Raw genomic sequence first — 15,253 nt, forward strand, 5'->3', positions numbered from 1 at the left:
ACATTGAATGAAAACATGTCTGCACCCCATTTATAAATCATGTGTCTGGGAGCATGCTTGAACTTGTATAACCTGCCTACTATGGGGCTTGACAATATCTTTCTGTTTCTGTTTCATGTCACTTTTGAGTAAGGATGGTCTCAGTGTGCACAATAAAAAATAGTTCAACATAGAATTTTCTTGAGCATTGCTTTTGTCTTGAAAAAAGAAAAAAAAAGATTTAACATATAACAGAGAGAACAGTGTTATTGCCTATTTACATGTTCAAAAATATAATATGTATCATTGGCTTTTCCACTTGAAAATATGTTGCCCCTGCTTCTACATGTCAAGAATAAGGTTCAACATACTGTACCTGTGTTGATTGATGTAACGTTTATTAATGTTGAACTGAGTGAACTCATTTGCTGTGTCTAAACAGAGAGTATCCACCCAAATAGACTGTTTTCACTACCCAATGTTTGCCTGCAGGTCAGTGCCAGACCAGCACTGAGAGAGGAAATAGGCTCTCAAATATGCGGTCATGTGGACACTCTAAAAGGAAGGCACACAGGGATTTTTTATTATTATGACAACATTTGATTTAACATTTTAGAGTCTCTGACCATGACGGTCACAACACCATATCTAAAGTTAGGCTTAACACAAGTAGATTGCAAATGCTGGCAGTGCATATTTAATATTGCCAAGTAGCCTTTTTAGCCGAGCCTGAAAGGAATGCCACCCTGCATTTCATTGAATATGTGACTTATAAAACCACTGAATATTTGACACTATGTGCTAAATTGTAAAAAAAAAAAAAAAAAAAAATGCAAACACCGAACAGGATATCAATGGCAACACACAGACTCCCTTCCTCTTTGTGGATTATTTCAGTTTCATCTTTAAATTTTAAAGTTTGAGTATGGCGATTTTTGACCCAACTCGCTGTCCGTTGTGTTTGGCTGTATCATAGCAACCAAAGGGGCCGAGTATGCCAGGGAACTTGAGCCTGCGGTTTCCATGGACACCGGTGACGAAAACTGTCGGTAAAGTCTTTAAAATTGAAAAGCAACTTGAAATTCTCGGTAAGTTTGTACTTCAGTTAATTTATGGGTGTAACAGAAAATGGCAGAAACATACTTTATGTTATGTTAATGAGGAAAAGCTGAACATGGTTGTATTTTGGTTACTGTTGACTAAAGACGGTCAGCATCAGTGTCACCTTTACTAACGGGTCTAACGGTAGTGAGCAGTGTCAGCTTTGCTAACCGGTGTCACGTTAGCGAGTGTGTTGTTGTGTTTAGTTTCAGAATATCCCTGCCGGTGAAATGGGAGCATCACTGACCAAGGCAGCCCAGTGGACCAGCTCTGGTACTGGCAAACTGGAGTTCACACCGATGAATGAGTCCTTGTTGAAAGAGATCCTGTGCTTTGTGGAGCAGTTCAGCTCCCAACACCCACAGGAGGCAGAGCATGTGTTCGAGGCACCGCTCCAATGGAGTACCACTTTAGTGGCATCTGATTTCAAAACAGACTATGACATCAGGTTAGTCTAATCATGAAGCAGGCAGCTGGCTGGCCAGTGCTCTCAGTATTACGTGTCTGTGCAGGATATGCTGTCACCATGGTGTCCAAATGTATTTTACCTTTGCTGTACTCAAAGCAGTAGGCCATAATTAATTTGTTTTTCAGCTTCAGCAAGACTGAGAACATTCCATTTTATTTCATCAGAAAGTATGGTCTACTTTCAGTGTGTGGTTAGCTTTGTAGCTCACATTTAGGAAACAGAGGAGTATAAAAACAAAAATACAGTCTGATCTTGTTGGCATTTATATGATTATTACTTTGTTATTATTATAATCTAATACAAAACAAATGATAAAAGAGATAATACTGAGGTGTGTCAATTCTTTCATTTTCTTTTCTCCACAGTGACTTGGATGTACAGTCCCATGAGAAAGACAGTGAAGGGCTTCCATTGTTGAAGCTTTCCCCACCTACTGTTTATGTACGCAGCTTCAGCCAGCTCGCTAAACTGGTTCATCTGGCAGATGATAAGAAGCTGGAGGAGGTTCGAGCATGTCTAGAAGGTAAGCACAATGACCACAAGATGAGATTTGATTCTCATTTACATCCCAAGTAGTCCGGCCACAAGCATTCCTCCATAATCCACAGACTTAATTTTTTTTTGTCCTCTTTGTTATTGTCTACAACCATCCAATTATGCTGCCATTGGTATTTTTTTTTTTTTACAGATATGTATTTACTTTAGGGCCACTGCCAAAAGAGATAAGACCATATATTTATTTGTCTGACAGAGGTATACATGATGAATATGTTATAACTCATTTTCATTGCTGGTAGATGTTTTATAGAGCGGGAATGTTGGCTCAGTTTGTGAAAAGAAATGTGTGTGGAAAAACAGTACAGTACAGTACATCATAGGTCTGCTGTATTGTTACTTCAAAATTAACCCAACTCACATTTTTAGAAACACTGAGCAGCATCTGATACTGAAGGTTTGATAAGGCTAACCTCTCTTATTGTTTAGAAAATAGAGATCCTGTGGTGAAGATTCTTGGTCCCTGCTTTGCTATCATGTTGGACGGAGAAGGCCCCCATACCGATGTGCTGCATCTGGTAGGCAAAGACCAAGTAAAGGACTCAGAGGTCAAGGTCAAGCTTTTTCACTTGCTCCAAAATATGGACAAACAGCTCCTCAGCAAGCTTCTCGAAAAAATATCAGAGTGGGTGTTTCTCTTTTATCTCCTATTCTCCTCACACGCAGTCAAATTTCCCATCCATCATACATCCTCTTTCAGTCAGATCCACTCAGATTTACTCCAACATGTGGTTTTGTCTGATTGGAACAGGCAGCACGTTTATAAAAGTAACCATGAATGAACAAGATGAATTGGATATTTGTTTTGTTTTGTTTTTCTACATTTTCATTACAGGCAAGTCAGGCTTGACCCCACCGCAGTAAAGAATGACATGGAGTTGTTGAAACGGTTCTGCAGTGAAGGGGAAAAGAGGGTGTTGAAGTCGGTTCGATACACATCAGGTTTGAATTATCTCCACATTTTACTGGGTTGCAAGGAATTGCTATTAACGCTAATGCAGTATACTCCAAAGCATAAGAAGCCTGTGTTCTGCTGCACCAAAAGACATGGAAGTCATTATATCTGTCGGTTTCCAGTCATTAGTCAGTGCATATTTTTTTCTTAATTGCAATGTATTTATCATGCCCTAGCAAAGCATCCATCGGCATGTGCACACCAAGTGATAAATGCAGTCTATGTCCCCTTTTTTCAGGTTGAATTGACACCTTCTATGAAAATACTCTCCAAACCAGATTTATAATATGATGGTCACTATGTGGCTCTATTTTTAGTGGGTGACTTATATAGCAAGTTAAACTTTGTCTCTAACCTGGGCTAATGCCTCAGACCTGTGGACCTTTGAGTGCTATGTCAGTCTCTTTAGCAGCTCAAACGTTTCTTATGATTTGTCTTTTTGCTCCACTGCTAGTCCCTTTGTTGTGACTTGATACCATGCTCCAATATATATTATAAAGTTTGGTGCAAAATTTATTGGTTTAATCTTTTTTTTCCCTTTACCTTGTTTTTTTTAGATTATGAATTTGCGAATGGCTGCCGTGCCCCCCTCTGGAGACAGGTGCATGGTGAGATTTGTCACCTTGTAATTGAAACTTGTGACACTGAAGACCTCTACATTACCTGCAGCACCACCGGAGTTTTTGTCAATGGGGTAAGACTAAGAAGATAAAGAACTGTAGACTACATCAGCTGCAAGAGTTGACGTAATATTGTTTCTTTTCACTGTGTGAGAAAACGTTCAGAGAGGTTACTTATCAAGAAGTAAACCAGCCTTTTGGCAAATAATTTCTGACAGACCAATTCATTATTGCACAGTCAGCTAAGTGGCAGCTAATTCACCTCTGTATGTTATTGCGCTCCAGGGATTTTGAAAAGATTTATTCTGTTCTGTTTTTCAATCATAAATCTTGAATGTAGGTAGGAGTGCAGGTAGACCTTCCCAAATGTAGTTACTGAGACAGTCCGTCAGACCATTGATTCAGCTAGATGAATTACTGCTGGAGCCACATAACTCCAAAGTTAGACAACAAGCATAATATTCAATGCTTAATAAACAATACAGTGCTCCTACAGAAAGTTGGTGTCATGTTAACCAAAGGTATGATCAGTGATCTAAATGTAAACAAAATCCAGACCACCAAAATTCATAACAGAGTATAGCTGTCATTCTATATTTGATCATTTATTTAACTGGGTAAAAGTCTCTTTGAGATTAAAATCTTTTTCAAGAGAGGCCTGGGCAAGCAGACAGCATGAAAACATTGTTACAGCAATAAATCAGACAACATAAACAGATTGACAACTGTCACCTGCTACAAAAGAGTACAGACATCCGTTAAGATATATAAACAGTTAAGAGTTTCCAAAACTACCAAAATTAAGTAAAAACAATACATTTAGTACCAAAAACATTGTCCAAGAATGCTTTTTTCCAGAAAAATGAGACGGACTTGTGTTCACCACAAGTAATTGCTCCTGACAATATTAAGTCCCATGTACATTGTTCCACCTGGAAGGAGCAGCATATTTAAAAGCTTTTTCATGCCCAACCTTGTCCTAAATGGAGGAATTGACATCTGTAGAGCATAGAACAAAGGCTATACATAAACAGTACATGTACACAGGTAAGGAGGAACTATATGTATAAGTCGACCCTTGTACCAGGCACGTCTACATACTTACTGTGGTGTATAAGATAATTACATCCAGTAATAAAATGTAGAGCACAGTAGTATACTGTATCCAACATAGATGCACTCATGAAGAGTAGATCTCCATAATCTAAGAAAGGTAGACATGTTATCGGTTTAGAATATTTACAATACAAGTGTCACTTGACAAAATACAAAATTTAAGTTATCAATGTTTTCTGATGTTAACATACTGTAATTAATATTTGTATCAGCAGTAAAACATTAAAACTGATGGAGATTTTACACATAACTGTCTAAGTATTTGGCCTTGAAAGGTCCCCTCAAAAGTTCCCTAAAAGTATTATTGTATAGAGATCTATGAAATACTTTCTAAGTGTCAGTAATCTCTCTGAATGTGTTTGCAATCATTTCTTAGATTTTGCATTCTGCAGCACCTTTCACTTTTTCAGTGACTTTGCTGACAAGCCATAGGCTTCCTGTATCTGTTTCTTCACCTGGAAATAGTTCAGCCAAGGTGAAAAAACTACAACCTAACACCAAATGGGTGACATTGATGTAAAAGAAACCTCAAAGAGCTATAGTGTCTTAAACCTAATTTGCTGGTTTACATGGTTTTACACTTCCTCTTTGAGCCTGGCTAGAGATTCTCTGAGCCTTCTAACCTCAGCTGTTCTAGCTGACATGTGGGTCACATTATAATTGTGGTTTTTAGGATTAATGAGGCTGTTTTTCACTTTGTTTTCACAGGGCATAAAACAGGAGAGGGCGGAGAGTGGCTACGAGCGAACAAGTGATATGTACAAAGACCTGGTAACACTTCTCAAGAGCCAATCTCCATATTTTGCTGAGAATATAAACAAACAGGTACAGGCAGATGCAATTATCATCAACATATTAAAACCTCCTATTTGTTGCCTTCAATTTTAGCTCTCAAAGCAAAGATGCGTGGGTGTTGAAATGCCTCTTTGTCCCATGAACAATGTCCTTCTCTCTAAACCTCTGATTTGATCACTGATGCTGTGTGACTCATATTTATAAACAGAGTTAGGATTGTGTAATCAGGGTCTGTGCTGTTCCATGCCAGTGAGCTAGTGTCTGGTTGTCACTGTACTGAACAATTTCTGAAATGACCTCTCTCTTCCAAGATCAAAAAGACTGAGGCCCATACCACCCTCCACCCACCCCCTCCACACACACATTTATAGACATTGAAATATGGATTCAGTAGTGCTATTTCCTGCTTTAGTAATTTGATGACATAACAAATCACCTCAATAATATATTCCAGCTGCTCTCAGAAATCTGTTAATCATTTGAAAATATGATCTTTTTTTTCTCACTCATGCTGATGTTTGTTGGAAAATGTGGTGTCATTACGAGCTCATCAGAGCCTTTAAAGACCACTACTGCTCTGAATGGACATTTGCTCTTTGTATTAAAAAAGGAAAAGGCATTAGTATAGTCTAGTTTAGTATACCCTTTTTACAGTATAGTTTTTTGTTTTTGATTTGTTATAATGTTATTCTGAGCATGAACTGTGTAAAGATGATGAAAAACAATATTATTTACCCACTGTGCAAATTGTACTCTGAAAGCAAGAATCAATAGTGCATCTGTTTGAGTGAAGAATTTACCATTGTCTACAAGGACTGATATGTAAATGTGATTTCCCCCAATAATTTTTCAAAACTATTTGACTTCTGAAGGGCCAGATAATTTATTTTAACTATTCTGCTTGCAAAGTGCTTTTGGGACAAAAGTCAACAGAAATATTTTAACAAAATTAAAAAAGGCCATTTAGGGGATTTTCCATGTTAAGGTTTATTCTGACAGTCACTCAATACACTGACTGCTGTAAGTTGTCTTTGACAGCCATTGGCGCTTAATCGTTTTTATTAACCACACTCACAACATGGTTGTATTGGTAGCATGTCAATCTACCACTTTGGCCAAGACTGAAATATCTCAACAACTATTGGACTGATATTCCTTTTCCCCAGAGGATGAATCCTAATCACTTTTATGAGTTCCTAACTTTTCCTCTTTTCCGCCACCAGTTTTCACTTATCCAGTGAAATATTGCAACAGCTACTAGGTTGATTGACACAAAATGTGGCACAGACATTCTGCAACATGCTAAACTAAGGTAGTGAATGTGGTAAATTTTATACCTTCCAAACATCAGCATGTTTCATAGTGAGCGTGTTAGCATGCTCACTATGACGTATGATATAGGCATTTAGCTTAAGGTACCACTTGCTTGCCTGCAGTCACTCCCTATTAGTAAAAGAGCGTAAAGCTTAGACATGTAGCGCCCTCAAAAATGACCACATAAGGCCCATGACAAGTACTTCTATTTTTTGCTGACAATCCTGCAATGCTGTGCTCTTCATTTTATGGATGCAAAAATATATATGTGAGATTTTGTTCCTGTCAGTGATGATGCAAAATGATTATGATAAGTGTCAGGAATCTCAATTTACTTTCCTTTACAGGGTAAACTAATCAGTGTCTATTATATAGGGAGTAGTGAATGAGTGAAGAAGTGATTTTAGATGGCTGCAGTATTTTTTATGTTAACATTACAGCATCTTTATAGTGCATTTTAATAGCTTAGAATATTGCTTTCTTTATATTTGTGAAATTGTGATTGGTCTGTGTGATTATTTAAAGTAGGTGATAGATCTAAAGGTGGCATAATATCTGAAACGGGGTTAGTGAAGGCTTTAACAAACCATCAAGTAATGCCAGGCTGAACCATGTAAAAAAAAAAAAAGGAAAGACATTTAGGCTTTTATGTTTTATGAGTCCTGTGTGAAGAGTGATGCCTTGAGTCTGGATCATCTAAAAATGACAGACAGCCGCAGTAAAACTTACTGTGAACCAGTTTGTGGAGGCACAAATCATTGTCAAGGTCTTTTTTTTCAATTCCTTAACTCTTTGGCATGTGCTGTGTGGTGTCCTGTAACTTTTGTGTCACTCACTGCTGAATATCTTCTCTCTGCCTTTCAGCTAACCACCCCTTAAGAATGCACTGCTTAGATCTTAATTTGATTGATTGATGACGAAAGCAATTAAATGGTGCCATTTGCATCCTATGTCTGACATATTAATCTTGTGATCTTGTTGACATGATCCATTCCAGTTTGAATTTGAGAGTGTAATAGCAGAAGTGTCTGTCAGAAACACAATCTCATATAGCCCTGGCTTAGTTCCCTGATTGCAACATGGAGAGTCCAAAGTTGGGGGGAGTGGTAGCCAAAGATAACAACACCTAATCTCCAAACATATCTGCTCGTTTCCAATGTGAGGAAGCAGGTCTTTTTTAACAGTTCGATTAGATTAGACAGCCTCAATCAGATGAGCAGAGGCAGCCAAAGGAGACGGGGGCTGCAACGCAGGGAGGAAGCAGACTCGCCTTCTTTCCTCAGTGTTGTGGATTTGTTTTGACATCACAGCGTGATTGGAAATTGGACATGCTGTGTATTTGCATGCATAAGACACTCACTGAAAAGCAAAAACTCCCTGGGTTGTAGATTTGTTTTTGTTATTCACATCCTGAAATTAATATAGACTGGCTCACTGTCATAATCAGTCAGTAGAAACTGCTTGAATCATGCCACTGACAGATGTTTTATGGCCAATGGCTTCAGATTTGCCTCCCTGCTGATTTTCCATCAATATGGATCAAGTAATTAGATACAAGCCGGCCTCAAACATATGTAAATAGTTGAGGTTTAGGTTTTAGTAGTCAACTGCTTGGAAAAAAGACAAATGAATACATAAGAGCGAATAATTGAATGTCACCTGCCATAAAAATGTATTTTGAGTGTAGAACTACAGGCGTCAGTCTGGCTTAACACAGCATTTGTCTCTAAGCCTATAGTGTTTTCAGCTGCGGAAAGCCACCTGTAATAGGATGTTTTACTGTGGCATGTCAGGGAATTTGTACTGTTCCCTTCTGCGTATGCACATGGACTTTGTCCATTTCACATATAATAGAATTAAAAAATGTTGGTTAGCCTAATAAAGTCAGACTGTGCGTCTGTGGTTGGGTGAATTGACTTCTATGTTTCCAATAGCAGGTCACTTTGTGTTTTATGAAAAACAAGTCTTTGGAAAAGTGATTGGGCATGCTTGGCTCCAGCTTGTGCGTGAACACAACCCATAGAAATGCATCTTAATTCTTTTTCCCTTCCCTTAAAAATGTTGAGCCCCTAACAACCAATGACAGACTGAGCTATTTCTGCAGAGCAGGTGTCTGTGATTAAAAACTCTCCTGCCTGCTAACCATTCATATGTGTCTTATTGGCATTCATATATAGGTTGTAAAGTTTGGTATAAAGACTTTCAGAGCTTGAAAAAAAAATCATAACCGAATAACAGTGACACAAAGGCATTACTTTGTCTGTGCAATGCTGCAAGGTTTTAGGTGGAGGAATGTACAGAAACAATAAACTTTTTGATATTGTTCAGCCAATTAACAGAGGGGGACCTATTCTGTGTAAAGCAGTCAGGAAAGTGAGGTTTAATTCCAATACCTCAATAAAGGCTGAATTGTTATGCACGCCTGCATGATGTTGAGCAAAAGCTTTTATGTGAATTTTATGCTTTTCATGTGTCACTGATACTGTTCTGTTTATTTAAAAAATCTCTTCATGGATATGAAATGGCCAACACTTTGTAAAGTATAGTGCACAGTTTCACAAGAAGCACAAGTGAACATCAGAAGGAATATTTTGTTTTGATACGCATCATACAGAGAAATTTACAGCCCAAGTATACACGGAAATTTATAGTACACAGCATCTCACCACATATCATTTTGGTGCAAATCAAGAGAGTCTTTTTTCTTACTCTTCAGCCTCTGTCTTTTCCCCTTACCAACAGGATTTTGCAGTTGAAGAACTTCCATCAACACAAAGGATTCAGCATGTGGAATCGGTTGATAAGAAGGAACAAGGCCAACCCCAGAGGTCTTACGAGCAACAGGAAAAGAATGTGCATGACAAGGCGAGACAACAGCAGACGCTGTACAAGACAGGCCGCGAGAAGTTTTATGTACCATGTCCGAGATGGAAGAATCTTGGTCTCACGTTTCCAAGTTGGTATGTGATAATTCCTCGTAAGATGTGTCCTGAAATATCTTCAGCCTACCACATGCTGTGCATGGCGGGGATTCCTCTTGTTGAGGAGGAGAGCTTTAGATGACAGTGATGCCAAGCTTTGCCACATGTGTTCAGTGTGTCTGCCAGCAGTCACACATTATAAAGAGATGGTTATATGGTTTATAAATTTTAGGGCAAGTGCAAATATTCCCGATTACACAATGATCTGAGTTAATAAATACATTCACAGTGCGGAAACCCTTTCTGCCCAATTACAGACAAAAAAACTCTTAGAAAAAAATCCCCAAAAGATCTGTCACATATGGTCTTTGATTGATAAATAGATCTAGCAAGAGCTGAGCTGTTGCAGCTGTACCTTGTGATATCTGTACCCATTTGAGGAGAAACTGGCTCCAGATAAAAGTATCTCTACAGCTAAAACAAAAAACCCTGCTGAACTCTAGTCTCAAGTTGTTAAATAATGATTATGTTAGAAAAATAACCATTTTCAAAATAGAAGCAGGCATAATGACTCTTATTTCACATCATTACAGTGAAGCAGAGGAAAAGAAATCTAGTAAGAGCTCTGCTGGTGCAATGCCGAAGAAAAAGCTGGGACTGGGAGCCAAGAGCAAGATCAAAGCAGAATTCTCTGTGTCCTCTATACCTGGACGCCTGTCCTCCCAGAAAATGTAAGTGTCCTGCGTTAGTTCTCCTTCATCAGAATCTATCAGGGCTCTTTCTGTCTCTGCAGGTGGAGTAACTTAAACAGGATTTTGGTACTGAGAAAAAGAACAAAATACTGTTTTACCAGCAATGAAATCTGAAGTGGAAAGTGTAAACTTGCAAATCTATCAGCCCATGTGCTGAACAAGAACCTGTTTACATGGTTGCTAGCATCAGAAATCAAAGCAGCTGATTCTCGCCGCTGTTTATTTTGTTCCGCTCATCATTTGGTGTACATGCAACAAAGACCTCAGGGTGCATTCACTAAGTCACAATTTTGACTACACACCACCCAGGACAGTGCGTAGACCTGGCAGTTTAATGAAGGTCTTGCTTAGTGTTTATCTTGTTTCTTCCTGGAAAACACTCCCTCCTATCGGCTGGCTCCTTCCACTAATATGCTCCCCTGGAAATGCTATTTGTATGTACATGGGAACTGTCTCTCAGCGGCCCCATATGAAAGTGTACCAAATTTCATTACTCCACAGTGCCCAATTTTCATGATACAGTTATCCAAGCAGCCCAAGCAACTTTAAAAAGCCATCTGCATTTCTGTTTGCATCAATAGCCTAGCATGAGTCTTTGCTCTGTATATGATGACGACTCCAGTCTTCCCATGACATTATTCCAGTCTTTATTTTCCTACTGCTTTGATTCTGAGGAAGTTCAAACTTGACACTTGAATTTCAAAAACCTTAATCTGTCTTCTTGTGTGGGATGACCAAGCTGTTTTCCACACCGGAAAACACATTTCATGATATTATATTGCATCCTTTTGTCTGGCTATGTGTTGTCCAGTTATTACACTGTCCCACACCTTGGTAGATTGTTATCTGCGGTCAAAAGTGCACTGTTATCTGCTCTTTTTTTTATTCAGTAAGACCCCAGCAGGCGCCATGCCAGTGGAACTTTCCAGTGAGAGTTCATTGGAGAGTGAGGAGGAAGAGGAGCAGTCAGAGCGCCGTGTGGAGAGTGACACAGACCTGCCCCCAGAATACTGGCAGATCCAGAAACTGGTCAAGTACCTCAAGGTAGGGGAATGTCCCCCTGGACTGTTTCTTTTTTCTAATGGATTTAAAACCAAAATAGAAATTTGTACAGAGAGCTGTAGTACTGCAGGTGAAGGCAGGCCACAGCTGACAGGAAACAGTAAAGTCCATGCTCCTTTCCTGTCATCTGTACAAGAATTTCGACGCTAACCTGAATCAGTTTTCAATTTTCAAAAACCTTATTCTGAACAGCAGAGCACGGAAAGTAATATTTAGTAATGGCTGTGCAGAAGAACCTGGTTATATGGGATCACAAAAGGTAATGTTCCAATCATTCAATCCCACCTGTCTGTGTTGCCTCAGTCATCACAAGGTGTCACAAACTGAAAAAGAGGATGCCAGATTTTCATTTGACATCCTCTTTTTTTAAGGTTTAGCTTTCTCCAATTTAAAGCGGCACTTTGTAGGAAGATGCCTATTGAAGTGGTTGGCTCGGCTCATGGATTCCTGGTTTCTGACAAAGGCCTGTTTGGTTGCACATGTGAGCTGGGGGAAAGAGCTGTCTGACGGCAGCAGCTGTACTCACTGTTTGCCCACACCGCAGAAGCATAAAAATGAAGCGCGCCCGTGATAGGTCTGACAGGGCATATGGTGAATATTAATGTGTCAAAACATGGAGGGAAAAGAAAAGAGGACAGAAACACCAATGACCCAGACTGGCTGGGAATACCTCCGACCACTTGACTTCTGAGATTATCCTGCCTCACTATTATCTGTTTATCTGGACAATATCATTTAGACAGATTATATTAAAATGGAATGCATTTACTTTATTTTGACAGGAGTCTGTTTTGTTGCAAGTTGTAAAACTGTTGAGCAGTAAAAATACCTTAAATGCTGCATCAATTTAAAGAAAATTAAATGAGTTAATGGTATTTCAACATGTAGTTATAGTGTACATATATTTTTATACAGTATAGGATTTGTGTTCTTGAGTTCTGTGGCTTGGTGCTAAATAAGATTGGTCACAGTACAACTGAGTAAATCTTTTATAGAAAATGTCGCTGTAAAGTTCAATTTGAGGTAGATATTTTTAGCTTAGCAAAATAGAATATAATGGAAGGAAATTCCCACTCTAAAAGCAGGCCGCTGCTCCTTTCCAGAAAGGAAAAAAAGATTTAAACGATATGAAAGAGGCAAATTCAGATAAAAAAAAAAAAAAAAAAACTCACTGGTTTGTGTATTTTATACTTTTCAGCAGGATTGTAAGCTTTAGGTTTGTGTGTGTGTTCCTGCTTCAACAAGATGCAGCACTGCAGTAACCAACATGTCCCAGCTTTCTATCTCTCTGGAAACCGCACAGCGCAGTTATTTATGGGGTTTGTCCAGTAGTCATTTTATAATATCATTACCATCAGACGCTGAAACTTACCATGAGCCAAGTTAAATATCTGTTTTATTTTAGGAGGAGATCTTTTTTCCCCTTTTCCCTTGCACTATAGACAGCCGTTTGTACTCTAGGAAGTTTAACACTTTCGTAAAGCAACACATGGATGTTCTGTTTTGTGTTTTAATGATATTTATGTAGGAATATTTGCTTAGGGTTCCAATGTGTTTGTTTTTAAACCTGTATGACTGGAGATCTGCGCCTGTAAAATGGTTACATGGTCTCTCACAAAATCCACTGCGCAGTTTTAAGTCTATGGCTACCACACATAGGTTTATATTGTGTGATTGTGTTGGTGCAGTGTATGTACTGTAGGAGATGTCTGTAACTTAGTGACATGGGAGATGAATTTAAACATATTTCACCCTCCTTATTCCATTCTGTAATGCATCAGTGCCACAGTATAAGCAAACATTTTATCATACTTTATATTTAAGCATTTATATTTATGGGCTGTATACTGTATTTATATAGTTATCTACAAAATTTAGGCCTTCAGTAGATTATGGAAACAAGGAAGGGTAAGTTAAGGGTTAAAGGGTTGTTTTACTAGTCAGGACTGAAAATCTTAGCAATTTTAACTCTAGCAAGTAAGCCAGAAAATGTCAAAATGTGTTTTGTCTGTGTTTAAAAACAAAATTCACCAGCTGCTATCAGTTAGGTTGGCCTGTGGTTTTCCAAACACAAAACAATTTTCATATTCTCACAGATATAAATATTGTGTCTGATATACAAGATGTTACTAGTTAACAGGTAAACATTGCAATATTGTGTGTTGTAAACATTTTCATAATTGACCTTTTCCAATTTTCATATTTTACTTGTTTTTCTGGGCAGATGCCTTTTTCATCCTTCTTTTAAAAGAAAAGTTTCATGAAACAGCTTTCAAAAGGTGTCACTACTAGTGCAACATTTCTCCATGGCTTTAAAATTTTACTTCTATTACTATAAAAGTGTAAAAGTTTTATAGATAAACAAGATGATCTGGATGTTTTTGTGTCAGGACTCATTAAGGTTTCTCCCCCTCTGCTGGGCAGTCATAGTACTACAGAACCCTTCTATTGATTGCTGCACTAATCTATTCCTGTCTCTAATGAACAGTCGCCAGTATCAGCTCATTTAAAATATAAAAAAAATAAATTTGTAGCTAATTATGCTCTCAGTAGTAAGGCATTTTTATGCGATTAAAACATTGTTGTTATTGCTTGTAATGCATTCACTACCTGTTTAATCTGGATAATTTACTTTTAAGAATAATGACATCATTCTTTCTCATGAGTTAAGCAACTTTTCAACTCAAAGATGTGACTAGACATTTGCTCACTGTGCACTGCACTCATTTTATGACAGCAAGGCCTATTAAGTGATCAAGTTTTATGTTGTTAGAGATCTTATGTCAAATATGAAGTAAAAAACAACCAGTAATCATTCATTCTGTCCCACAGTACCTTTCCCATAATAGAGCAGGAGGATTGGGTTTGTTCTTGTCATTAGCAGTGTTCCCTCTAAGTCTGCTGTAGACTGCAGAGACGTATGAAACCTCATGCATCCTCTATGGCTTGACCTCTGCCAAGACCCAGTACTTCTCCCTTACACTGAGCTCTATGAAGCACTGGCAGTGGCCCGAGTCTGCATGACATACACTCTTACATATCTGAGCACTTATACTCAATATGCATGTCCACCCTTGTTGGCATGAGGTCCATGCCACACACACACTTGTGCACAAAATATACACAACAAAACTCCATTAAGAAAAGGGCCTGAGGTCAACAGGGTATCATTTACAGCCCTATTAACACTACCCCTGCTCCCACATGCTTAGTGCTGTGATTTATAGGCCTGGAGTGGCTCAGGCAGGGCAGTCTGTGTCTGAAGAATCCAGTCTGCTGCTGCAGAGGAACCAGACTAGAATAAGACCTCCATTCAGTAGAGTGAAGGCTTCAGCTATTTAGTAGCTCTGGCCGAGACACCTGCAGCAAAGGAAGAGACAAAATGCATAAAGCATCTTTAAGTGGCTGATATCAAGTTTCCCTCATGGATGGAATTCATTCCTTCATACTTCTTAATCTGCTCTGAAACCATTTGAATCATGTAATTCCATAAGACAAGGGGATAAAGCATTTATACAATCATCTATAAAATCTTCTGTGTTTTACCTCAGTGATTTGTATTATTCAGTTATTTTTCAGCCATGCTAGCAGCATGGCTCTATGGGTGGCAATGT

The 15,253-nt window shown here is 38.5% G+C and overlaps 1 protein-coding gene across 1 annotated transcript in view; it reads left to right on the plus strand.

Annotated features, from left to right (window-relative positions):
- The first annotated feature begins 980 nt into the window (after positions 1 to 980).
- The window catches only part of armc4 (armadillo repeat containing 4), a 38,011-nt gene continuing 23,738 nt past the window's right edge, over positions 981 to 15,253 (plus strand). Inside the window, exons 1-10 of the mRNA XM_022754085.1 lie at positions 981 to 1,067; positions 1,287 to 1,528; positions 1,915 to 2,072; positions 2,534 to 2,729; positions 2,940 to 3,046; positions 3,617 to 3,753; positions 5,504 to 5,620; positions 9,647 to 9,864; positions 10,419 to 10,556; positions 11,468 to 11,621. Of these exons, the coding sequence (XP_022609806.1) occupies positions 1,311 to 1,528; positions 1,915 to 2,072; positions 2,534 to 2,729; positions 2,940 to 3,046; positions 3,617 to 3,753; positions 5,504 to 5,620; positions 9,647 to 9,864; positions 10,419 to 10,556; positions 11,468 to 11,621 (1,443 nt within the window). The 5' untranslated portion in view covers positions 981 to 1,067; positions 1,287 to 1,310. The remainder of the gene's footprint in view (positions 1,068 to 1,286; positions 1,529 to 1,914; positions 2,073 to 2,533; positions 2,730 to 2,939; positions 3,047 to 3,616; positions 3,754 to 5,503; positions 5,621 to 9,646; positions 9,865 to 10,418; positions 10,557 to 11,467; positions 11,622 to 15,253) is intronic.

The sequence above is a fragment of the Seriola dumerili genome, unplaced genomic scaffold (genome assembly GCF_002260705.1).
Source record: "Seriola dumerili isolate Sdu_G_001 unplaced genomic scaffold, Sdu_1.0 BDQW01000216.1, whole genome shotgun sequence".
In the NCBI taxonomy this organism is placed as follows: Eukaryota; Metazoa; Chordata; class Actinopteri; order Carangiformes; family Carangidae; genus Seriola; species Seriola dumerili.